Raw genomic sequence first — 26,455 nt, 5'->3', positions numbered from 1 at the left:
CAAGAAACAAGCCAAGCTGCCGGGCGCTGGTGGCGCACGGCACAGGAGCATCTTTGTGAGTTCGAGACCAGCCTGGTCTACAAGAGCTAGTTCCAGGACGGCCTCCAAAGTCACAGAGAAACCCACCCCCCAAAAAAGAAACAATCCAAGCTACAGCCAGGCATATATAAGTAATAATAAGCCTCTGGGTGTGTGCATTTATTGGGGGCTGGGTGGCAGGCCCCCAAATAACCTAAGAGTAAGAGCTAAGAGCAAAAAACAAGTAACAACATTTTGGCATACCACTGTGAAGCTGTATGTCCCTGTAGGGCCTGAGAAAGCAGGGGGAAAGTATACAGTTCCCTTAAGAGTTTATGTCTGCTGGTGAGCCCTGGAGCAGTCAGTATGCTAAATAGGAACGAAGCAAAAATGCCCGCTGCAGTACAAGCATCAGCATTCTAGAGCTTTAGGAAGGTTGAATACAGTTCTTGGTCACCTACTTCCCTCTGGGCTTCAAGCTTTAGGCTTTGCTCTCACACATTGGGAAGCCAGCAGAGCCATTGTTAGACTGAGTTTGCTCACGGGAACAGAAAAAGCTAAAAAGATAAGCAATGTAAAATACACTGGAACCTGTTTAGAGGTTTTTATTGTCTGGACCTCTTTCGTTGCTTATCTTTTAGGCAGTTATAGGAAGAAATACATAGCTTTAAAAAAATAAAATAAAAGTCTTTAAAGAGGAATAAAAGTAATATAAAAGAAAAAAGTCACGTAAAGATGGGAAATACACAGGGAGTCTGGATCCTGTGTGCTACTGAGTTGGTTTTGAATTTTGTGGATGTTGATGAGCAAAGGAAAGATTCTGGGAGACATGGGATTGTGAACAGGACTGCAAAAATCGAAGCAACCTGGGTACTTTAGGGCTATCTTAAACTTCATAAAGTTAAAAAATAATGTATTTTTCAAATGGAAATCAAAAATGCTTTAGAGTCTTGTTTCCATAGGAAACAAGAGCCTGTGGATTCCTTCAGGAATGAGATGGATCAGATTTGATCAAGGGAGATGTCTTGAAACTTGACAGGTGATATCTATCAGCAAAGGTTGCCACTGGTCTACCCAGGACTTTTTCAGGGATCCCTTAAGATACTTTGTCCACAGACAACAGGAAACAGTGAAGAGAAAAATAACGCCCACATTCCCAAGAGCTGAGTTGTGGGAGAAATATTACTTGCCAAGTACTTTGAAGTTCCCGTCATAGTGGAACAGTGTCTTTATTCATACAAAACTTGAATGGGAAATAGTGTTCATCTTTCCTAAAACCACAAAGTATCTCTAAAAAGTTAGGAGGCTTTTTTAGAACGAAGAGTCAGTTAAAATAAGAATTTAGTAGCCAATTTTATCCCTAAAAAATCTGTGGGAAGTCCTGGATGAAGCGTCTGCAAGAAGTTCCTTTTTTATTTCTGTCCCTGGAATGCTGGAGAATGAACCCAGGGTCTTGTGGATGTTAGACAAGTGCCTGCCACTGAACTAGGTCCCTGGCTGAGTGTTTCATTTGTTTGCGACGGCACGTGGTGTATAGCCAAGGCTGTTTCATTTGCTTGCAATGGCACGTGGTGTATAGCCAAGGCTGTTTCATTTGTTGGCGACGGCACGTGGTGTATAGCCAAGGCTGTTCTGGAACTCCAGATCTCCCTGCCTTTGCTGGTAGAATGTGGGCATTAGAGGCATGCGTGTTACCTTTTCTTCCTTGTCAGCTCATTCCTCACGGCTTTCTTGCAGCTCAAGATGAACCTCGCTGGCATTTCCTGAGTCTTCCGGAGAGTAGAAAACTTGGTGCTTATTACTTCTTGAAATTTCTATAAAAAATATCCTAGTACTATTTAGACCACATATTCTCTTCCTCCTCATTCTGCGTCCTCCCTCCCTGCCTTTCCTCCAACTTCCTCCCTCCCCCATTGATTGAGCATCTATCAATCTGCCATGGTTTCTGACAGCAGCAAAAACCATGTGGAGCTGAGAGGCAGGCTGCCATTCTTGAGGGCACTCTCCTGGGAGACAGCCAGTCACAGACAGGCTGATTTCCAGCTCGAACGGCCACCGCAGCAGCCAGTTCCCTGGCCAGAGCCACAGTAAAGTCTCTTAAAAGCTTCAGGGGTTCTTCTAATGTGTCTCAACTCATACTGAAACTTGAAAGAATCTACATATATGATTCTTTTTTAAAATCAGCATTGTTTCTAGAATTTCCATCCCTGTGTTTTTTACTTTATTTTTATACTTTGTGTCCTTATCTCCTGATTGAAAGCTGACAGCATTGAAATGATAACAGTAGCTAAAGAAAAGTAACCAATATTTTTTCCGAGCCTGTCTGTCCAAACTTTGTCAGATGCCCCTTGAAATGATGCTAAACTAGAGCGTTCTAAGCCTGTATTCAACTGTTCCATTTATGTAGCCAGGGTCCAGCATGCCTGAGGACTTAATTTCCCTTGACTTTGTGTGACAGACAGGACAGAAAGAGAAAAATATGGGGAGATGAGAAGGGGCCCTTACCCCGAGTCTGGTTGGAGCCTCTCACCTTCTGAGAAGCAAGGATTCCAACACAATTAATGTTTTCTGTGAAAGTTGCTGGCAAAGGAATACTATTCCTTTGCATTAAAGTAGCAAAATTCAGGTAAAGGCTTGTATGTGTATGATGGCGGGTAGGAGGACCTTATTCCTTTCACCAGACAAGACAGTTGACTTCCTTTATAGTAAAGATATCCTACCTTCCTGATCCCTGTGATCTTATCAATTATAAGCCTATTAAGTGCCCCTCAGAAAGCACCCTGCCATCTCACATAGGTTCCTCAGCAAACACTTCAACATAGTAGCTTTAAACCTCACTAAAACCCTACATTGTGACCATGAAGAATGACACTCTCATAAAGAAGCCCTCTACTCTCAAGTCTGTCTGTCTGTCTCTCTACTCCCAAGTCTCTCTCTCTCTCTCTCTCTCTCTCCCTCCTCCCCCTGAGACGGGGTTTCACTATGTAAGCCCTGGCTGTCCTGGAACTCACTATGTAGAATAGGATAGCCTTGAACTCACAGAGATCTACTTGCCTCTGCCACCCAAGTGCTGGGATGAAAGGCATGAACCACTACACCTAGCCTCTCATTTTGTCTTAATCTTTATGCTTAAAATTGATATTCAAACTGGGCTTGGGGACATGGCTTTAATCCCAGCATTCAGAAGGCAGAGGCAAACCAACCTGGTCTACATAGAGTTTCTGGCCAGCCAAGACTACACAGTGAGACCCTGTTTAACAGACAAATAAACAAAAAACCCTCAACAACAACAAATAAACAAACAAAAATGTTGTGGGGTAGCCACCAGGGAAGGCTGCTCAGACATGAGTATAGGCCAATAGAAAGTCTTTATTAGCATGCCAGTGACTACATTGGGTGTTTGGGATCCCAGTGTAGCACTGAGCCTTTCTCAAGGTGAGCTTTCAAGCAAAAAACATGTTGTTGTGCCCAAATTTTGAACCCCCAAATCACCAAGAGACCCAATCCAGTGAAAATCAAGGAGTCTTTAATTAAGGACTGTGGGGCAGGGAATTTATTGGGGTAGAGCAAGGAAAGTGTCTGGGATCCGCAGTAGTCTTAGGATTGGTGACTTTGGTGACCTGTCTTGTGTTGATTGGTCAACCGGTTACCATGGCCTATAGGTCCTCCCAGGGCAGTTGCTATGCTCTGCACTCCACTGTTACCATAAAGCGCATCCAGAACCCACCAGCTAACTTCTGATTGGTTCCTTGCCACATGGAGGGTATCTGACTTCCTAGGAGCTCAGCACATGTTGCTGAGTCAGAGGCCTACATCTTGCTGGGTCTTTTCTGCAGCTTCTTATGGCTGCCAAAGCAGGGGGCTTGGTGAGGGTCTGGTCCCTTCATTTCTCCCTTCTAGAAGTACCAGTGACAGGACCCAATCATAGGTCCTGCCTGCTAGGGGCTCAAAGGGGTAGGCCCTAAAAGCCATTAGCTGACAGGTTTTTCTAGGGGAGTGACATTTGTATCTATTGCCATTTTGTCTCCTATGTAAGGGAGTTTCCTTTTGACTTAGCATCTTAATCAGGGAAAAGGGAGAATGTATTCTTTTTCTATGACTGCTTAAGGCTGACTTTGGGGCTTTTGTTGTCAGGGGTTCAAGAAGGCTGAAATGCTAGTCAAAAGCAAAAAAGGGAATTCAGGCAATGGGGTATCTATCAGAAGTATCTGGTTTGCAGACTCTATTGAAGAGACAGGAAGTGTTCACGTCGGCTGGACTAGTCCACATCAGCAGCAAGTCCAGAGCTAGCAGTCTTTAGGAGCAGGTTGTAGTCAGCAAATGATGCTTGAATGTGTCTGTCAGAAGTGGAAACCTGTTGAGAAATATTCAAACTAGGAACAGAAGTTATGTACTTAACTGGGACTTTTAGGCCCATATAGTTTTAGTAATTGGGAAGGGCAAGAGTCCCAAAACCAGGAGCGAGAAAATCCTATCCTCAGGAACAGACAGGTGGGAAAACATAGGCTCCCTTCAATGTTCTGAGTTGACATACTTCAGTTAACAAGAACAATTAGACAGAAGCAGTATTACAGAAGCCAAAAAGCAAGGTTAGTAAAAAGAAAAGGAAGGAAGGAAGGAAGGAAGGAAGGAAGGAAGGAAGGAAGGAGGGAGGGAGGGAGGCAAGGAAGGACATGATTGCTCCTAGGTGTGGTGGATGAGAAAATTTGCTGTAGATAAACGGGAGAGCATAGCCGGAGGCAGAGATATCTGGAAGCATCTAGAGTAAATATGACCCTGGAGTGGAGTTTAGGGTAGGAGGCAGGGTATGCCAGCCATGGTCTGAACAGGTAGGGACTGAGGGATGCTGGGAGAACCTGGCAGCCTGGGTCTACTTTGATGTGTTAATAAGCACCTTAGTTAGCCACCTGTTTGGATTTGAGACCTGAAAAGACCAGATTAGGCCTTTGTTTTTGTTTTGGCAGGTGGTGCTATCTACATGCTATTTCATAGCCTGAATGATATTTCTACCATGGAGTCAGTTGTGCTATTACACAACTATTACAAAAACAAAATCTCTATATAAAGGCTGGTTGTTGTGGTGCACATCTTTAGTCTTGGTGGATCTCTGACCACTGTGAGTTTGAGGCCAGCCTGGTCTAGCTAGCAACTCAGGACTGTATAGGTGACACTCTGCTCCTGGCTCCTCCCAAATGTCAAGTAATTTAACCCTCAACTGTTTCGGGATTTCTGCCTGAGTCCCGTCACCGTTTAGACCCCAAATAACACACAAGACACTATATTAATTATGAAGCTATTGGCCATTTGCTATGGTTCCTTAATGGATAGCTCTGGCTTAATTATTAACCCATAATTACTAATATATATTTTTATAAGGTCTTATCTTACTGAGAACGCCAGACTTGCGCCCTCTCCTCCCAGGATCACATGGCGACTCCCTACTCTTGACCACATTTCCCAGAATCCTCTTTGACTCCTAGTCCCTCCTATTGTGCTTCCTCCCACCTATTGGCCAACAGTGCTTTATTTATTAACCAAAGAGAGACATATACACAGGAGGATTTCCCCCATCACTCAACTTTCTTTCATACTGGCAAGTCCTGAAATTCTTTCCTACTTTAAAACTACGATCCTGGTTTGACCTGAGCTGAAGTCCCTACAAGGTTAGGAGGACCTCAAGCTGCTATGAGTCCTGCCCTCTGTCTCCCTAACACATGACAGGGCTGTTGGTCCATTTTATTCTCAAGAATGAGCCAATTCTTAGATACCTTGGAATATGTTCTGATCTGTTGCTACTGTTCTCCACAAAAGCTCTCTTCTTGGTGCTGGTCTGCAGTTAAGAGCCGAGTTCAGTTCCCAGCACCTACATGGTGGTGGCTCACAACCATCTGTAACTCCAGTTTCAGAGGATCTGAAACCCTCTTCTGGTCTGTATGGGAACTGCATTCAGGTGGTGCACTGATACACAAATAGGCAAAACACCCATACACACCCACATAAACAAATAAGTAAGAGCTCTCTCCCTGAGGAAGTCAGAGGAACATCACACATTTCCATCTTTTCGGGGAGAGGGGTGGTGTTGGGTTGTAAGCTGTCCTCCCTGGAGACCCTAGGTTCACTGGACCACCGCACTCAGCAAGTAGGTCTGAGTGGTTGGTCTGAATCTGAGCTGTTGCTAGGCAGCCTGTATCCTAAGGACCTCCCTGATGCTTGAAAAAGCCCAGCTCTCTGGGACAGCTGCAAGTCTTTACAGCTGCCCTGGGGAAACATCCCCTATCCTCTCCAGGTGACTTCCTTTTCTGAAACAGATTCATGGATTTCAAGCTGACCTCAGTCTCACTGAGTTGCTGCTCACACCATGTCGGGTGGTGCTAGAGACTGAATCTACGACCTGGTGCATGCTAGACAGGCACTCTACCGACTGAGCCACAGAGCCCCTTCTCTACAGAAAGGAAAACCGCTCATGAGAAGCGAGTAGCGAGGTCTGCTTCTCATCGAATATTTCTACTAACCGAGGCAATGGTGTTCCGGTGAAGCGCAGAAAAGGCAGCTTCCTGTGTGGAGAGTGGACAAGCCTGCTTCAGCGGTCCGCTTTCCCCACCTGCTTCAGCGGTCCGCTTTCCCGGCTCACCCCTCGACCACCTCCAGGTTTCAGTCTTCCTTTGCCCGCGGGTTTCTGGTTGTGCTGGACCGATCGCAGGCATTTCCAGGAGAGTGCATTGAGCCAGGGAAGGAGGAGAGAGGCCAGGGTAGTCCTCTCTCTCATCTGCTGGGCCAGGGTGGCTCCAACAGCGCTGACTGCCTAACTGAATGTAAGGCCTGTTTCCTGGCTGCTCTGCGGAACTCCGGCTCCCTGGGCTCCCTCCCGCTAAGTTTGGACATGGTGTGAGTTTCCCACTTGATAATCCCTGTCTTGACTCCCTAAATTCTGCCTACACCTCTGCAAAACGTTTCTTCACTTCAGTGAACACTTTTGTGTCTTAGGAACGACCTTGATCATGCAGCCATGCGGAGTTCTAGTGCCTCTAACTGGAGAAGGGCCTTTCTGGTTAAAAGCAGCCACCCACCTAGAAATCCAGGACCTGAGTCGTGATTTAGTAACCCTATTCTTACTCAGATTTCTCCTAGGATCCCTAGTAAGGCCGGACCATGGCCACAAGTCTCCGGCCTGAACTGCCTCTGTCTTGTCGCCTGCTGAGCTCTGGCACCTGCGGGATCGGATCACATGGCTGGCTCGCTGTTTTGTTTTCTTTTGTTATGTTTTTCTTATGCGCTTAATTGAAGGAAGTTCATGCACAGGACTTTTTTTTTTTCTCTCTTTTCAGGAAGGATGGGTACATTGTGTCCTGCGGTGAGAAGTTTGCGAAGGAGGAAAAAGCACCTCCCCACCCCACATCGCTACCGTTCCAATCTGAGAGCTGCCCCTCACCTCCTACAAAAGACATGGAACATTGTGTGAGACTAAACCAAGACACTATCAGTTGGCCATAAAAACAAAAACAAAAACCCCGAGTGCGTTATACACCTGAGGCTCTCCCCAAGGTTGCAGAGGAATTATTTAGTGTAGTATGTTTCGATTTAAATCACGAGATATGTCATTTCTTCGGAAAGATGTCTACGTAGAGTTGATTTGGGAGTATTCTTGGTGGGAACTAAAAGGCACCTTAAGGAGGAACTGTTACGAAACTACCCCGCCGCTGTGCATTTCTCCCAGCCCCGGAGTCTATGGCAATAAGGCTGTGGAGTGGGGGCCTGGCTACCGAGGTGTTGGGGGGGCAGTTTAGGAGGGCAGAAAACTCGAAGACCGTCGTGCAAGCCAGGGGCACTGCAGGAGGCAGTTGGGATGGTCCTCGGCAAGGGTGTCCTCCGGGCCACGCGGGGGGCGGCGGCGTGCGCGCGTCTGCACACCCGCGCTCTGTAGGGGGAGAACGTGTGTGGCCCTGGCTGGCGCCCCGCCAGGCAAGCGGTGGCTGCGGCCGGCGAGCGCGCGCCCGGCGGTGCGTGTGTGTGACAAGCGTCAGGTGACTCGGGTCACGCAGTCGCTCCCTTGCGCTCCCGGGGAGAACTGCCGCGCTCCGGCTGGCTCCTCCGGCAGCGGCGGCGGGGAGGGGGCTGGGCGCCGCTGCCGCCCCCAGCGCCACCAGGCTCGCCCGGGGAGGTGCGGGGTTGGGGGGTGTGTGTGTGGGTTCGGCCCACGCGGGACGCTGGAGCCGAGCGTGGGCGTGATGAGCCAGGTGCTGGGCAAGCCGCAGCCGCAGGGTGAGGATGGCGGCGACGACGAGGAGGAGGATGAGCTGGTGGGGCTGGCGGGCTACGAGGACGGGCCCGGGTCCTCGGACGCCGAGCTGGACAGCGGGCCGGAGGAGGGAGGTGAGCCGGCCGGCGGTGCGCTCGCCGTCCCTGGGGCGCTGGTGCTGGGCGCGCGCGGGTCCTGGGAGCGCGGTGGGGGAGGGGGAGGCCGGGCTGCAGACGGCGGCGGCGGCGGGGAGCGGGGTCGGATGTCCAGCTAAAAGAGGCAGCTGGCGGCTGCCTGCCTGCTGGGTCGTCCGCAGCTGCGCGTGTCATTCTTCCCAGCCGTGGCCGCGAGAGGGTCTGCGGCGTGGGACCCGAGCGCTGGGGCGGGGCCCGCGCTGCAGGTGGTATCCGCGTCTCCAGGAGATCTCCGGGTCCCCGGTCTTGTGGTCCCCGGGAGTGGGCGCCGGGCGGGCAATCTTTGGCCACTGAAGCCAACTGTTTCTTGTAGAAGGAGCCCGAGTTAGCCCTTCAGATGGAGGCTGCCCGCGTTTCATTCCTGAGACACAAAGAAGTTGAGTTTAGGATTCCCGGTTGTTTTCCTACCACCAACCCCACTAAGGCGGAAGGTCACTTGCAAAGGTCAGTTGAATGGAGCTGTTAACAGTCTCCGTGTAGATTGTAAACGTCTCCGAGAAAGGACTAATCTCTTTAATGTCCCACATTGAAGAAACCGAGGAATAAAAGTACTCGTGACAGGAGTTTTAAGAACTTTTTGAGAATCCACTGAACTGAACTTGAAATTCTCTCTGCAAAGCCTTTCTCGGAAGACAGTTTTGATTCCTCATCTGGCAGGGACTACTTCAGTGAACCAGAAAGGGAATAAAGTTAACTAAGCCCGCAGATGAGGACCAGCTTTCCAAGTCACCCCTTTCCTGGCTGCTCTCTCTAGAGGACTGGTCCTGGCTCCCCATTGTTTAAATTGGTGTGTGCACCTGAGCGCGTCCCTCTTCTGCAGGCCCCTTTAATTCGTCCCACAGTGGGCCACACAGCCACGCTTCTTTTTACTTTTTTTAATTAAATTGTTCAATCACCTTATTATTACTTAAATAGCATCTGTTAGGATCTAGCAGTTAGATTCTCCCAGGAAAAGGATGAATGGGGATGTATTTGCAAGGTATTTGAAAAGGTTGGTGCACAATAGGGAACTTGTGTGGTAGTTTAAAGAAAGAAAGAAGACCCTATTCCAGAAGAAAAGCCGGTAACTGGATACTGCCCTGGGGGCCAGAGTTTGCTGGGAGGGCACAGAACCTGTTCTTTTTTTTTTTTTTTCTTTCCTGCAGTCTCTATTGGGATGCTTGGGGGCGCTTTTAAAATTTGATTTGGCAAAATTTGAAGTGAAAGTAAAGTCCTGCCTGAGGGGAAGAATTCCCGAAACAAAAGGCTTTTCCAGAGCCAGGAGTGGGAGGCCCCAGTGCTGTTAATCTAAAGGCAACCCCGCCTGCCGCTTTGTTTTGATGACTTCAGTAATAAGCCCCCTACTGGGAGTTCCCGGATCAGGCAGAACCCTGGAACCTTGCTATAAAAGGATACAGTCCATTCACGTGGTGAGAAGCCTGCGCGTTCATTTCTGCCCTGGCGGACACCGCAGAAACCTGGCTTGGCTCTGCTTCCTGTTGCGCTCAGGTGGTCTGCTACTTTCTCCCATCCTTTATGTTCTGAACTCTTTCCCTTATCTTTTGGCCTCTGTACTTTCCTAGTTTCAGTCTGGACGTTTAGGCCTTGAAGCACAATCTCTATTAGAAAATCTGCCTTCCTCGGCCAGCGCTTCCTGCAAGGGTCTGCCTACTGATTCCCTCTCAAGGAGCAGGGCTGGGGGAGGGGAAGCCGTGTGTGTGTGTGTGTGTGTGTGTGTGTGTGTGTGTGTGTGTGTGTGTGTGTTATGTGCTTGGGGAGGAAGACGAGACAACCCCCGCTCCTCCCCCCCCGCAGTTTACACACAGCCTAGGCAAGTTGGCAAGTTACACGTTCAGGCAGGGATCCTTCCACAAAATAAGACAGATAGAATGAGGAAGGCACACGAAGTCCACCTGGCATCCACATACATGTGTAAAGCACCAGCGCGCGCGCACACACACACACACACACACACACACACACACACACACACATTACCAATCCCCCCCCCAAACCGATTACTTGGCCCCTGGTATCAATCCTTAGTACCCCATATAAACCCATAATAGTGCCACAAATAAAGATTAAAATTTGACACCTAGACTTTAATTTGCTGAATTGCTATGCTTCAAAAACTGACAAGGAATGAGACTGAGAGATCTCCCCATTGTTACCCGCTTTCCCATTGTGTAATCAGAAAGCACAAGGTTTTCCCTGACTCCCCAGTTTGTAAGAAAACCTGATGAAGATAGCTGCTCACCCCAGCCTGCCTGAATCTGGTCTGTGTTTTCACAGTGGCCTGTGCCCCTTTTTGAGTCTGAGGAAGTGAGGGTTCCCATTGTTACTGGAGTCACCTGTAGGGTGAGCTGGTGATACTCCTTGAAGGATATACAGGTGCTGAATACAGTAAGCCCCACCTACTAGCCATTAATAAGCTGGGTGTGGTGATATAAGCCTGTAATCTCAGCACTCCTGAGACTGGGGCACAGGATCAGCAGTCCAGGGCCTCAGCTACACGTGATGCTGTCCTTTGTCAGCCTCTCCCATTTTATAATGAGAACAGACGTAGGGTGGAATAGAAACACAAGGAAGCCTAAGCAAGTTCTAGAAGCGTGATGGATGGGCTCTGCAGGGCCGCTTTGCTCCCTGGGTCACCTTTTCCCTGTTCCTCTCTCCTTTATTCTTTTAAGCATCTTTCGTCCTTTGCATAAAAAATGTGTACTAGAGCTCACACATCAATACTGGATACCCTCAGGCATCAGTCCTGCCTTCTTCCTTACTTGAGGCAGCATGACTTGTTAGTACTGACCCTGGAGCCGCCAGGGATCCCAGTGCCTCAGCCTCTCATCTCAGTAGGCCACTGTAAAAAGTATATCATAGGGATCCAAACGCAAGGTCCCAGACCCCTCCCCCTTTAAAAAATTAAATAAAAATTCTGTCTCCTCTGTCAAACCTTATAAAGTTCTTTGGTGTTAATGGCTCTCCTTAGTTCTGCTGTGACTCTAATAGGCTTTTCACTCCTGAGGATTGTCACTTGTTTCTCAGTGTGTAAAGGAGGCTTGTGTAAAAGTAACCTTGAGTTTCTCTCAAGCAGTTGAAAAAAGAGTTGGTAAGTCACATTAGAGATATAGCTGGATGGGTGTGTGTGTGTGTGTGTGTGTGTGTGTGTGTGTGTGTGTGTGTGTCGTTCATATATTCAATCATGCTTTTCAGTTCCCCACTAGTATGATTTGGCCAGCCAGACATGAAGAAGCAGGAATGAAAGGTAAAAAGCCTGAGGCAAAACATAGGTGGATAGAAATAAGTTAAACCAAGTTAAAAGAACTAGTGGGACAGGACTAAGCTAAGGGAACGCATTTATAATTAAGAATAAGCTTTTGTGTCTTTATTTGGGAGCTGGATGGTGGCCCAAAGAAAAATCCCAACTACACAGTGGTTCTCAACATATGGGTGGAGCGACCTTTCCAAGCTATCCCATATTAGATACCTGCATATCAGATATTTACATTACGGCTCATAACTAGGAAAACCACAGTTATGAAGTAGCAATGAAAATAATTGTATGGTTTGGAGTGGACTATATTAAAGGGTCCAGCATTGACAAGATGGAGAACCAGGATTCTAGACCTAAGGATCCTGTGAAGAAGAGCTGTGGGAGGAACTTCACCCTGACACTCTAATCTCATGGTCTTCAGTTCTGGCTAATTGGTCACGGTTCTGAGCATTCCCAACCCACAGGTCAGCCAGGCACAGTCTTTGGGAGCCCAGTCCTCATGGCACAACATCTTCTTTTTGTAAGACTGCCTAGGTTTGGGCAGGACTCTGCTGGATAACTCTAGATAAAATAACTGGTCTGAAATGTTAAAGTGTGACAATAACCCAGCTAGGTAACTCTCTCGCCTGGCTGCTGTTCCTTGCCAGGGGTGGCAGGGTCCTCTAGGGTCTTCATCTGTCTGGCTCATCAGCTGGGCTGTTTGGGAAGTTTGAGCAGGACCAGGACCAGGTGGCAGATGGGAAGATCTGCTGTGTCCCTGACCATGGTAATTTGTCCTGGGCAGAGCGACTGATCCACTGCACGCACACATCACACAGTTCCAAGTGCCAGACTTGGGCAGAAAGTTTGTGTCCTTTCCTTTCCTTTCTTTTTTTAGAGGTTTTATTTTTATGTGTATGAGTGTTTGGCCTGTGTGTTTATATGTACATTTTGTGTGTGCCTGGTGCCCATGGCAGTCAGAAGAAGGTGTTGGATCCCCTGGAACTAGAGTTACAGATGGCTGTGAGCCGCCATGTGGTTGCTGAGAATTGAAATTGAACCTGGTTTCTCTGCAAGAGCAGTAAGTTCTCTTAATGGCCGAGCTCCAGACATGAAGTTTTGTGTGTATGTGTCTGTTTGTATGTGCTGGCATGTACATATGTGTGGAGGTCAGAGGTCAACCTTGAGGGTCATTCCTCAGGTGCTTCGTATTTTGAGACAGGGTCTCTCACTTGTCCTGGAACTCACCAAATGGATGGGGCTGTCTGGGTTGGGAGCACCAGGGGTCTATCTGTCAACATCACCCTAACCCTGGGATTATAAATGCAGGCCACCACACCCTACATTTTTTTTTTATTTGAGACCATGTGGTGGTTTGACTAGGTATGACCTCCATAAACTCATGTGTTTGAATGCTTGGCCTACAAGGAGTGACACTATTAGGAGGTGTGCCCTTGTTAGAGGAAGTGTATCACTGTGGGGGCGGGCTTTGAGGTCTCATATGTGCTCAAGCCATGTCCAGTGTGGTGTACAGTTTCCTTCTGCTGCCTGGGAATCAAGATGTAGAATTCTCAGCTCCTTCTCCAGCACCATACCTGCCTGCACACTGCTGTGTTTCTGCCATAGGGATAATGGACTAAACCTCTGAAACTATAAGCCAGCTCCAGTTAAATGCTTTCCTTTATAAGTGCTTCGGTGGTCATGGTGTCTCTTCACAGCAATAAAACCCTAACTAAGACAGACAGGGTCAGCCGGGCAGTGGTGGTGCACACACCTTTAATCCCAGCACTCAGGAGGCAGAGGCAGGAGGATCTCTGTGAGTTCAAGGCCAGCCTGGTCTACGAATCGAATTCCAGGATAGCCAGGACTGTTTTACAGAGAAACCCTGTTTATTTTCGTTTGTTTGTTTTTTGTTTTTTTGAGACAGGGTTTCTCTGTATAGCTTTGTAGACCAGACTGGTCTTGAACTACAGAGATCCACAGCCTGCTTCTGCCTCCCAAGTGCTGGGATTAAAGGCATGCACCACCACTGCCTGGTTAGAAACCTTGTTTTGAAAAACAAAACAACAACAACAAAAAGGATAGACAGGGTCTCTCTATGTGGCCCCGGCTGTCCTTCCTGGAACTATCTATGTGGACCAGGCTGGAGGGACTGTCAGGAAATGGGAACGAGACCATGTTAATCTCTTGTATTATGGATCTCCTGGATGGTGGGTTAATTGCATAACTTCCCAGCACTGAATTTGTGTTAGCCTACGTTTTCCAACAAAACAGCTCTCACCGCAAATGGTTAGTTCTGGAGCAACTAATTATGGCATGGGAACAAAGATAGAAAGTTATAACATAGAAACGTTTTATATTAACAGAACAAAGAGTTACAAATCAAGACATTAAAAAAATGCAGTGTCAGGGGCATCAGAGAGAAGGGTTCCAGTAAGATGAGGGACTCTCCCATGAGTCTCAGATGCTATCTGATTGATACATTCTAAAAGGTGTTTACCATAGTCATGGAAGTGGGCAAGGAATGGCGTTTAGGGGGCTCACGATTGTCCAGGCATTGCAACCTCTCCACATTGCTGCATCTCCAGCTAGTCTGCAGACACAGCTTCTCTCCATGAAGTCTCATCCATGCCTTTTGGGGCTTTGTCAACTAATTTATTCAGAGGTATTTACTGAATGGTTGCTACATGCCTCACCTATGTGTCGAGAGAGAGAGAGAGAGAGAGAGAGAGAGAGAGAGAGAGAGAGAGAGAGAGAGAGAGAGAGAGAGAGAGAGCGCTAGCGTGCACACGGAAAACCAACAGAACAGATATGCAAAGGAAAAGAATTGCATCATGAGGACTATTTAAAAGACACAGGTTCTGGCCTAGGAAGTGATGGGGCGTGGTTTAGGTCAGAGAAGTGATGATGTAGCAGCAGGGCTGAGTGAGGAGAAGGCCTGAGTGGCTGGGAGGGAAGGAGAACCAGGAGGGTGGGTGAGAGAAGTGTTTAGAGAGGGGGACAGCATTGGATGCTCCCAGCTGTGGCTCCTCTTGCCCTCCACCCCTGTAACTTGCTCGGGTCTCTTTCTGGAACATCCGTTCCTCTCTAAGGCTTTGAACTTTCAACTTGCTAAGCATTGCTATGTGCCTGTCTCAAGTCTCTGTCCCCCTCCTCTTGGTAGTGACGGGTCTCTCTCTGCATCCGCAGCCCTGCCTCACCTGGGGAGGTGTTCAGGGCATGACGTAAGAACAGTTCCCTCTGTATGTTTCATCCCACGTCAGCAACAGCCTCCAAGGCCCTTTGAGGCTTTTAGAGCCCTCTGTGAAACTCCCTGCCTGTCGCTCTTCCTGTAGGCAGGTCCTTCTGGGGCGAGAAATTTGAGAATGAGAGCTTCATCCTGAAGCATACGGGTCCCAACATCTTGTCCATGGCAAACGCTGTTTTAATGGCCAAACAAAACTATTCCGTTGTCCATCTGCACTGCCAAGACTGAGTGGCTGGAGGGCAAACATGGTCTTAAGGAAGGTGAAGGAAGGCATGAGCATCATGGAAGCCTTGGAGCATTTTCATCCAGGAATTGCAAGACCAACGAGAAGGTGACCACTGCTGGCTGTAGACAGCTCTGATTCCTTCTCCTTCTGTAGCCCCGGAGAGTGCCCCCACCGCATCTGCTCGAAACACCCCGTAACCGTGCTCTCACTGAAGATCCGTGGGTTCCATATTTCCCCCAAGTCTACATGGATTGCAGAGTTAAGTAGAACTAAATAAGAACTGTAAAGGAGAAGAAAGGTGGGTGGGAGGATTTGCCAGCAGTACTTTCATATCTTCAGCAATGGCATGCTTTAGTTTTCAATGGTGGCTCACCAATAATAAAGCATATTTACACCGGGAGCCAGCACATGTAAGTAAACCCAAGTTTCACTAAGCGGTGTTTTCACAGCGACAGATGTATCCTGTTATAAATTATGAGTGTAGAGTCTTTGGTATTAGAAGGTCGCATGGTTGACATGAAGCCACCTCGTAGGACATGGTGAGGAACGGTTTTAATGTGGTGGGGGCGCTGTTGAGTGGACTGCCACATCCAGCCTTGTGATCTGGGCAGGCTCCTTACCCAGGTGCCTTGGGTGCTTGTCACTAGCTGGGAAAGGTTTGCAGAAGTGGCAAAGTAGTCCCTGGCACACAGCGTGCGGTTAGACATTTAACTGAAGTTTTGAAATGCATCACAGGCTTCCAGGGACCCCTGGTCCTTACTAATGGCAACTTGCTGATCTGGCTGCCATTTCTCCACTCTAGTTAGTGTGTGCTGGACCCGGGCAGGAAAGAAATACATCCAGCTCCATGTGCAGTGGCAACTGCTTGTCTGTTTCACTTACTTAGCCAGCACTTCTAAACCTGCACACCTCCCCTCTTCACAAAGGTTCCTTTGCCACCCTCTATCCCTACCCTAGAGCAGATACTCCAGCCTAGATCTACAGACTCTACTAAAGACTACACCCGAATCTAGTAGTATTACCTGGTCCAAAAGACTTACAACATGTGGACATTGTATGTGATTCTTGTGTTTGTCTAGTGAGAGAAGGGTTGTATTCAGAAAGAATGACCAGTAGATGGGGCCAGTGAGTCGGTTTGGCAGGTAAAGGTGTTTGCGCCAAGCCCGATGACCTGAGTTCAAGCCCCAGCACTTCCACTCTCCAGGCTGGCCCAAGGGCATTGCTCCCAGCTAACTCTTATTGTTTGGGAGGTAGTAATAAGAACAGCAGGGCCTCATTCGACTTCTTTTCCTTGGGGTTGCATTTTTAAAATAGCTTGTATTAAAGCACAATTTGCAAAATTAAGAACGCATTTGATACGGATTTGAAAGCATCACAGTGTAAATGACGTCGTCACCGCATCCACTCCACGTCATCACCGTATCCACTCCACAGTCTGTAAATGACGTCATCACCGCATCCACTCCACAGTCTGTAAATGACGTCATCACCGCATCCACTCCACAGTCTGTAAATGACGTCATTACCGCATCCACTCCACAGTCTGTAAATGACGTCGTCACCGCATCCACTCCACAGTCTGTAAATGACGTCATCACCGCATCCACTCCACAGTCTGTAAATGACGTCATCACCGTATCCACTCCACAGTCTGTAAATGACGTCATCACTGTATCCACTCCACAGTCGGTGTAAATGATGTCACCGCATCCACTCCACAGTCTGTAAATGACGTCATCACTGCATCCACTCCACAGCTGTCTTTCCACTCCTGTCCTCAGACAGCCACCGAGCTTTATAAAAATGGACCTGGATTTGTTTCTGCGGTTCATCTATGAGCACCAACAACTTCCTCTCGCCTTCCTTTCCTCCTGTGCTGACAGTCCAGCTTGGAACTTCGTGCAGACTGGGCAAGCACCGAGCCTTCTTGATTCTTTGTATTGCTAGGATGTGCTGCAATTTGCTTATCCATTTACCTGTGATAGGCATTGGAATTGTTCTCAGCTTTTGAGTATGATAAAGTAGGGATAGTAAGGATGAGCTTTTTTTTTTAAAGCAGCGTTTCTCTGTAACTGTCCTAGCTGTCCTGGAACTTGCTCTGTAGATCAGGCTGGCCTCAAACTCACAGAGATCCTCCTGCCTCTGCCTCCTGAGTATTGGGATTAAAGGTGTGTGCCACCATGCTAGGCCCAGATGAACTTTTTCCTGCAAGTTTTCTTTCTAAGTGTGTGTGTGTGTGTGTGTGTGTGTGTGTGTGTGTGTGTGTTGGTGTTTTATCTGCATGGATATCTGTGTGTCATATGTGTGCCTGGTGCCCACAGAGACTGAACGATGGTGTCAGTTGTCCCTGAACTGGAGTTACTGACAGTAATGAGCCCCCTGAGTGCTGGGAATTGAGCCTGTGTCTTTAAGGGCAGCCAGTGCGTCGGCTGAACCACCTCCTGAGAGTCTCAAGGATTTTGTTTGTTGTCCCTGGCATTTTACATTTCCGTTTAGTGGACCTGTTTACTTTGCTTTCTCTGTACTTGGGGAGGGCTCTTTGCACTGTTCAGTCCACTGGCTCCTCCTGTTCTGTTGTCTTGCTTTACTGGGAATTGAATGAGGGTTGGGAGATTCTCTGTGCAAGGCAAGGCTCTCTGCTCTACCACTGGACAGCAAGCCCAACCCCAGCTGTTTTTTTGTTTTCTGAGATGGCTTCATATTGTTCAAAATGGCCCTAAACTGCCCCCTCTTGAGCGCTGGGCTTGTAGGCACACGTGACTATGCCCTGCCCTTTTGGAGACTTCTTTGGTAGATACAGCACTTCTGAGTCTCACTCCTGATGCCACTAATGTTTATTTTACACTGTCCAGCCCCCCCCCCCCAGCTGTTTTGGTTTTCTAAGACAGGGTTTCCTCTGTGTAACTTGCTCTATAGATCAGGTTGGCCTCAAACTCAGTTTTGCCTGCGTCTGCTTCTGCTTCCCGAGTGCTGGGATTAAAAGCAGTGCTTTCTCCCTATTTTTAGTCCTTTCTCCCCTCCTTGTTGAGTCTACCTGTGGTTCTGTCTGCCTTGTCCCCACAGGGTTCCTATTTCCAGAGTCTCCATGCCCCTTTCTTGGATTGTTCATGAACTGAGAGGAGTGTTCTTTTCTCTAGATTCCATCTTTGGAACTTGGGGGTTTGTTCTGGTTCTTTAGTGAACTTGCTTCTTCCGTTTACCAAGCCTGCATTCTTTTCAGAACATTTCTCACATGTCATCATTAGAGGGAATGTCTGGAAGGAAGATGGCAGTTTCTGCCTCCGGTGGTTTTAGGCCCCATGTACTGTAGTAAGAATTACTACACCGCGATATCCCCATCTGCAGTCTCCTCTCCCACCTGCCTCTGTATTGCTTAGGGATTTCTCATGACTTTCAGTTCTGTGTACTTGTTCAGCTACAGTTTATAATTGCATACTCTTTCTCCTGTTTTAAGGGATTCAGTTGGGGAGGCACTAACATGTGACCTAGGTCCTGTTCCTTCAGTCTGACTTCCTGAGGCAGACTTGTCACGGCAGTCCTGTGAGGGCATGATCACCGATGAGGAAGGAACCTGATGCCTTTTAGGTGTATTTCCTCCCCTAGATTACAGTTTGTATGGTGTATGTCAGCCGGTTGTTGACCTGGGGAAGACTGTGCAGGCATGGTGTGGGGGTGGTGTTTGGTGGAGACAAGGTGTGTGTGTGGGGGGGATGCTAAAAGTGGGATTTGGTCTGCTGCCTGGATCCACATGCAAAGAGAGACCTGACTCTTCTCAAATTATCCTCTGACTTCTATCTGCACACCATGCCCCCTATAGATGAAGAAATGTAATTAAATAATTCTTAAATTGAGATGTGCTTCAAATACATAGTATCTGTGAATTTGAGGCCACTCTGGTCTACATAGTGAGTTCTAGGACAGCCAGGGCTACATAGTGAGTCTCAAAAGGCAAGGAAACAAAAAACAAAGTTTCAAAGTCTGTAAACATTCAAGTATTTGGTGTTTGTTGTAATTCTGGCTGGCCTGGAGTGTGTAGAAATCTGCCTGCCTCTGTCTCCTAAGTGTGAGATCAAAGGTGTGCGCCACTGTGTCCCGCTGTATATGCTCTTTTCAAAAGCATATTCCTACTAGTGGGTCATATTGTATCTCCCCATTTAAATTCCATTTTATACAATTTCAACAGCAGTGCCCACTCTCTGCCCCTTCCCTACACTTGTTACATTCTCTCCTGGTTTAACATGTTTCTGCAGTGACTGATAATGTGGGGGCATCTCTTCATGTGTCTGTAGATAGTAGTGGTACAACCATGTATGCATATTCTCTTTGGAGAGACGTCTGAATTCTTGGTCCCTTTTCCCTTGGGTTGTTTGACTGGGCAATTTAGATCTTCATACATTGCAGACATTAGAGCATAGCCATATAATGACTCTCACAAATGCTTTCTTCCATTGTGGTGGGTGTCTTTTCATTTTCTTTAAATTAAAAAAAAGAGTTGTTTTATTTTTCTGTTACGTGTGTGTTTTATATGAGTGTGTGTTGGCACCCAAAGAAGCCAGAAGAAGATGTCAGGTCCCTTGGAACGGAGTTACAGGTGGTTGTGAGCTGCCCTGCTTAGGTGCTTGGAACTGCATTCTGGTCTTCTGTAACAGCATTAAGTAGTTTTAACTGCTAAGCCATCTCTCCAGTGCTCATCTTTTAAAAATTTTGATGATGTGTAGTGTCCCTCTTTCTCTGTGGCTATTTGTACATGGTTATATTAAGGAACAACTACCTAATCTAAGTTCTACCTACATTAAGAGCTTAGTTTAACTCCTAAGTTGAGCTGTTGGTCCATTTCGAGTTAGCCTGTATGCAGTCTCAGGTAAAGGTGTTTGTATGTAGATGATCAGTTGGCCCAGCATCCTTGGCTGATTGAGTCTTCAAGCCTTGTAGCTTAGGCTGGCCTAGACCTTGTGATCCTCCTGACTTGGCCTCCCAAGTGTTGGAATTATAGGTATATATCACTACACATGCTTGAGTCTTAACTATATTAGGTTCTTGATTTCATTTAACTATCATAACAGACATGAGACATATTTATATTGTCAATTACATTTTATGGAATTTTAAAACTGATTTTTTAAAGGATGATTTTATTTTTATTTTTTTAAATTATGTATATATACATACATATGTCTGAGTGAGGGTTTGTGCACGTGAGTGTGGTTCCCACAGAGTCAGGAAGAGAAGGCTGGATCCCCTGGAGCTGGTGCAGTGACCCTCTGACGGAGTGCTGGGAACTCTACCTCAGTCCTCTAAGAGCAGCCCCTGAGCTATCACCCCAGCCTTATTTAATTTAAACCTTCATAGCTGTCTGTGGTTATATGGATAATGGGAACTGAAGTGGAAAGTTCCGGGAGACAGGTCCGAGTCTCATGTGCTCTCTCACAGTCTGAGTCGGAGGCCTATGGTCTGTGTCTGTGTTCTGGGCTGTGAGGTCCACGAGGACACTAGCGGGGGAGAGTTGCCAAGTGCATAGACTGATGGCCGTGTAGGGAGGGTGTGGCTAAAGTCCTGAGTTCTTCTTCGAGCAGTGAGCTCCAGGAAGCCTGTGCTTTTGTATTCCAGAGTCCCTGCTTGGGATGCCAAGCCACACAATGGGACTCTGCCCTTCCGGGGTATGTGAGGGGCATAGGGCGGTTTTCGGGGTTCTTATGTCCCCAAGCTGTCCCTCTGGGTGACAGACATCTGAGGTGGAAGCGACACTCCCAGTTGGCTGCCGTGAAGGACTCACCCTGTCCTGTCCTGTGGTTTCTCCAGTTCTGGACTTCAGCGACCCCTTCAGCACCGAGGTGAAACCCAGAATCCTGCTCATGGGTCTCAGGAGGAGTGGCAAGTCGTCCATACAGAAAGTCGTCTTTCACAAAATGTCCCCGAGTGAGACCCTGTTCCTGGAGAGCACCAACAAGATCTGCAGGGAAGACGTCTCCAACAGCTCCTTTGTCAACTTTCAGATTTGGGACTTCCCGGGGCAGATTGACTTTTTTGACCCCACCTTTGACTATGAGATGATCTTCCGTGGAACGGGGGCATTGATCTTTGTCATCGACTCCCAGGTATGTAGAGTCTCATCCCAGGCAGAGTCACCTCCCCACATTCATTGTGTGTGTGTGTGTGTGTGTGTGTGCGTGTGATGCACATGTAAATGTGTGTGTACACCATAGCCCACGTGTGTGTGTGGGGGGGGTCAGAGGGCATCTCTCCAGAGTTGTCTCTCCTGCACCTGTGGGTTCAGAGGATCAAGCCCAGGTTGTCAGGTCTGAACCTGGCGCCTTTACCTGCTGAGTCATCCTGTTGGCCCAGTGTTTAGGTTTTTAAATCTGCGATAGACCCTTCTATCAAACAAGGATTTCTCAGAGCCCTCAAGACTCTGCAGGAGAAAAGACTCCCTGTCCAGTCATAGCCCAAACTCACTTAGCCCCTAAGATCATGTGCCTGGTGTGGTAGTTTGAGGTATGGCTTTGTTGAAGCAAGTATGGCCTTGTTGGAGGAAGTGTGTCACTGTGGAGGCGGGCTTTGGGGTGTCATATATGTTCAAGCCACACCTAGTATTTCAGACTACTTCCTGTTGGCCTGAATATCAAGATGTAAAACTCTCAGCATCTTCTCCACACCACGTCTGCCTGCATGCTGCCTTGTCTCATCATGTTGACAATGGACTGAATCTCTGAAATTGTAAACCACCCAGCTAAGTGTTTTCATTTACAAGAGTTCTTGTGGTCATGGTGTCTCTTCACAGCAATAGAAACCCTAACTAAGAAACCTGGGAATCTTCATAGCCACAGGGCAGATCCCAAAAGACATATGGAATGATGACAGTTTCTCTGCAATAAAAATGTACTTAGAAGGTTACATAATACAATATTAATTTTCAAAGTAGATAAAATTCTAAGTGGAAATTTTATTCTGAATTAGAGTATTGTTCATTTTTAATTGATCATTTTATCTGGTTAGATGTTTCACCCATATGCATGTCTATGAACAACCTTTGTACCTGGTACCTGCAAAGGCCAGAAGATAATTTCAGATCCCCTGGAACTGGATTTACAGACAGGTGTGAGTTGCCATGGGAATTGAACCTGGGTCCTCTGAAAGAGCAACCAGTGCTCCTAGCCACTGAGCCATCTCTTCAGCCCTTGAATCAAATTATATACTTGATTATTATATATATATATATTTGATTATTATAACTCTTGTATTTTGTGGGGACTATTAAAATGTGAGGTAAGCATCTTGTAAGAAGATGGATATTTGATTTATTTTTCACACTGCACATCTGTGTTTGAATAACCAGTTCTGTTTTCCTTCTTTGCTCCTGTAGCTGTGAGTACTGAGAAATGTGTTCACATAGGTAAGCCGGGGATATAGGATGAGTTTTGTCATAGCATTTACATAAGAATTTAAAATCCTTCCAAATGTGTCTCCTGCATTATCTAGTTTTCTGTCATAACAATTATATTTTAGTAGTTTATTAGCAGTCCTGTGTAGTCCTCCTTCAGCTTGGTTATAAGTGAAGAGTAGGGCACCATTGGCTGGTGAGGAGCCCGTTCCCCAGCCATTAGTAATTTCTCCATCCTCTCCATGTGTGGGACTAGCCACTGGGCTCAGTGGGAAGAGGAGGAAGGGAAATCAGGCTGGCCGGTGCTGGGGAGGTTGTGTAAGGTTGAGGCCTTAGAGTGTGTCTGAGATTGTGGTGCAGGCAGGAGGCTTTCCCAGGTCCAAAGGGAGCAGGCTCTCTAGAGAGTGTCAAACCCAGTCTAGGGTGGGCGGGGTTAGGGAGTTCCCTGAAATAGACTGCCCCCCCATCAGGTCAGCCTTCCAGGGTGTGGAATACAGAAGGAGCATCTTTAGCTCCAGGAGGCTGCACGGTGTGACCAGCTCTGAGAACAGGGTACTGAATTCATCCTTCTGTCAATGGGAGGTCTGTCAAGGGAGAGGCTGAAAGCTAATACCAGACCAGTGATGGGTTCACCAGGCCCACGAGAGCTTGTGCATAGACCTTTGACATGCCGGGCTGCTGGGAGCTGCTCTCCTGGCACTCACTCCAACTTGTACGGACCTGTTTTCTGGCCTGTCTCCCTGTCTGCCAGCACTGTAAATCAGGGAGCTTAGAGCCCAGGGGAGTGGCTAAATGCCTGCATCCTGCCGGGCAGGGAACTCTGTCTTTCTGAGTCAAACCCATGCTGTTGTTTGTAGCTGTTTAAGTAGCTGCCTGTGAGTAAGTGGATTCCAATCAGAGCAAAATATCATTTCAGATGATGGCTTGGTAAATGCTCAGATACCGTATTGTGCGGTATAGCAGCTCCACTGCAAATCTGTCTAAGGCATTTATGTTACGGCTATAATTTAGCCCCAAATAGGTATATTTACTTATTTTTACTTTTAGTTGTTTATTTTATCTTTAATCATGTGTACATGTGTCTCAGTGTGTGGGTCTGCATGTGTATGTATGTCTGAGTGTGTGGGTTTGCATGTGTACATGTGTCTCACTGTGTGGTTCTGCATGTGGATGTGTATCCCGGAGTGTGGGTCTGCATGTGTATGTGTGTCTCAGTGTGTGGGTCTGCATGTGTATGTATGTCTCAGTGTGTGGGTCTGCATGTGTATGTGTGTCTTAGTGTGTGGGTCTGCATGTGTATGTGTGTCTCGGTGCGTGGGTCTGTATGTGTATGTATGTCTCAGTGTGTGGGTCTGCATGTGGATGTGTGTCCCGGAGTGTGGGTCTGCATGTGTATGTGTGTCTCACTGTGTGGGTTTGCATGTGTATGTGTGTCCCGGAGTGTGGGTCTGCATGTGTATGTGTGTCTCGGTGTGTGGGTCTGTATGTGTACATGTGTCTCACTGTGTGGGTCTGCATGTGTACGTGTGTATCGGTGTGTGGGTTTGCATGTGTACATGTGTCTCAGTGTGTGGGTCTGCATGTGGATGTGTGTCCCGGAGTGTGGGTCTGCATGTGTATGTGTGTCTCACTGTGTGGGTCTGCATGTGTATGTGTGTCTCAGTGTGTGGGTCTGCATGTGTATGTATGTCTCAGTGTGTGGGTTTGCATGTGTATGTGTGTCTCAGTGTGTGGGTCTGCATGTGTATGTGTGTCTCAGTGTGTGGGTCTGCATGTGTATGTGTGTCCCGGAGTGTGGGTCTGCGTGTGTATGTATGTCTCAGTGTGTGGGTCTGCATGTGTATGTGTGTCTCACTGTGTGGGTCTGCATGTGTATGTGTGTCTCACTGTGTGGGTCTGCATGTGTACGTGTGTCTCAGTGTGTGGGTCTGCATGTGTACGTATGTCTCAGTGTGTGGGTCTGCATGCGTATGTGTGTCTCAGTGTGTGGGTCTGCATGTGTATGTGTGTCTCGGTGTGTGGGTCTGCATGTGTATGTATGTCTCACTGTGTGGGTCTGCATGTGTATGTATGTCTCAGTGTGTGGGTCTGCATGCGTATGTGTGTCTCAGTGTGTGGGTCTGCATGTGTACGTATGTCTCAGTGTGTGGGTCTGCATGTGTATGTATGTCTCAGTGTGTGGGTCTGCATGCGTATGTGTGTCCCGGTGTGTGGGTCTGCATGTGTATGTGTGTCCCGGTGTGTGGGTCTGCATGTGTATGTGTGTCCCGGAGTATGGGTCTGCATGTGTATGTGTGTCTCAGTGTGTGGGTCTGCATGTGTACGTGTGTCTCGGTGTGTGGGTCTGCATGTGTACGTATGTCTCAGTGTGTGGGTCTGCATGTGTATGTGTGTCTCACTGTGTGGGTCTGCATGTGTACGTGTGTCTCAGTGTGTGGGTCTGCATGTGTACGTGTGTCTCAGTGTGTGGATCTCTGCACATGAGTACAGGTTCTTGCAGAGGCCAGAGACGTCTGCTCTCCTGGAAGCAGCATTGTAGGTGGTTGTGAGCTGCCCTGCTTAGGTGCTGGGAACTGGACTCTGGTCCTCTGCTAGAACAGCAGGTGTTCTTAACCACCACGACATCTCTCCAGCCCAAAGCTGCTTATTTTAGCCAGGCAGTTCTATTTAAACATAAAGTAGGCTTTTCAGTTAGGTTGGTAATTGTGGTTCTGTTTTGTGTGTATTTTTTTTAATTTACTGCAGGTCACAGGAAAGTCTATAATGTTTGAGAAAGATCTCCCTCCTTTTCCTTTCCTTCTTTCTTCCTTTTTCCTTCTTCCATGCCTTTTCTTTCTTTGAAACAGGGTCGCACACTGTTGCTCAGGCTGCACTTGAACTCACAGCAGCCTTCCTACCTTAGCCTCTTAGGGAATGCTGGGATTGCAGGCACAAGCATCTTGCCTTCCCTGTCCTGCCCCAAGACAAGGTCTCTCTACATAGTCTTGACTGTCCTGATACTCAATTATATAGACCAGGCTAGCCTCAAACTCACAGAGATCTGCAGGCCTCTGCCTTGCAGTTGCTGGGGTTAAAGTCATACCCAGACTCAAGTAACACTTATTAAAATAAGTAGGTGAGGGGTTGGCGAAATGGCTCAGTGGAGAAAGGTGTCAATGTCAAGCTTGACTATATGAGTTTGATCCCCAAGATTCACAATGGTAGAAAGAGAGAATTGACTCCTGCAAGTTGCCCTCTGACCTCTACACACATACCTAAACAAGCAAACAAATAAATGTCAAAACGATTGGGTGGGTTGGAAGTGTTGCCCAGAGCACTTACTTACTGTACATAATGCCCTGAGGTTGACCCCCCATACACACACACAAAGGAAAAACAGTGTTGAATGCTCTTGCAATTAATAACAATTAAGGAGCTTGAGAGATGGCTCAGCAGTTAAGAGCATTTCCTGCTGTTGCAGAGGGTCCAAGTTTGACTTCCAACCATCTGTAACTCCAGTTCCAGGGAATCCAGTGCCCTCTTCTGGATACTGAGGGCACTTCGTGCACATGGTGCACAGGCACATCTACAGACATGTCTCACACACATTAAAAAATCCTTTTAGATCTGCTGAGTGGTTTCAGAACCTAATATTCGTTGGGTAGAAGCAGTATGTATGCAAAAAGTGTTTGCAAGGATCTTACCTAACATTCCCAGGAGCGGGAAGAGGAAACTCTGACTTCCAGGAAGCCCCTCGATGCACAGTCCCTTTCTGCTCTCTGTCCCTTCTACCCGTTTGCCCTTCTGTTAAAAATAAGCATTTTTCTTTTGACAGTTGTTTTTGAGAAAACATCTCAGTAAGTTCTGGCTGTCCTGGAACTTGCTCTGTAGACCAGGCTGACCTCAGGTTCACAGAGATCTGCCTGCCTCTGCCTCCCAGGTGCT

The 26,455-nt window shown here is 47.5% G+C and overlaps 1 protein-coding gene and 1 long non-coding RNA gene across 3 annotated transcripts in view; one reads left to right on the top strand and one right to left on the bottom strand.

Annotated features, from left to right (window-relative positions):
- Positions 1–3,522: 3,522 nt before the first annotated feature.
- LOC121137786 lies at positions 3,523–6,662 on the bottom strand. Its single transcript, XR_005875080.1, has 2 exons — positions 6,531–6,662; positions 3,523–4,372 (listed from the first exon to the last, which is right to left on the bottom strand). It is a non-coding gene; the product is annotated as an uncharacterized LOC121137786 (long non-coding RNA).
- A 127-nt stretch (positions 6,663–6,789) lies between these two features.
- The window catches only part of Rragd (Ras related GTP binding D), a 36,925-nt gene continuing 17,259 nt past the window's right edge, over positions 6,790–26,455 (top strand). The window contains exons 1-3 of one of the 2 annotated variants that reach the window (XM_021233427.2): positions 6,790–6,903; positions 7,344–7,471; positions 20,953–21,248. In XM_021233427.2, coding sequence (XP_021089086.1) covers positions 6,899–6,903; positions 7,344–7,471; positions 20,953–21,248 — 429 coding nt within the window. In that variant the 5' untranslated portion in view covers positions 6,790–6,898. Of the gene's footprint in view, positions 6,904–7,343; positions 7,472–8,105; positions 8,389–20,952; positions 21,249–26,455 lie in introns of those variants that run through there. The other variant, XM_005080840.3, reaches the window with a different exon arrangement.

Source organism: Mesocricetus auratus, unplaced genomic scaffold, assembly GCF_017639785.1.
Source record: "Mesocricetus auratus isolate SY011 unplaced genomic scaffold, BCM_Maur_2.0 Super-Scaffold_6730, whole genome shotgun sequence".
NCBI lineage: Eukaryota > Metazoa > Chordata > Mammalia > Rodentia > Cricetidae > Mesocricetus > Mesocricetus auratus.
Note: the sequence above shows the minus strand (reverse complement) of the source record. Positions and strands in the feature narration are given on the sequence as shown.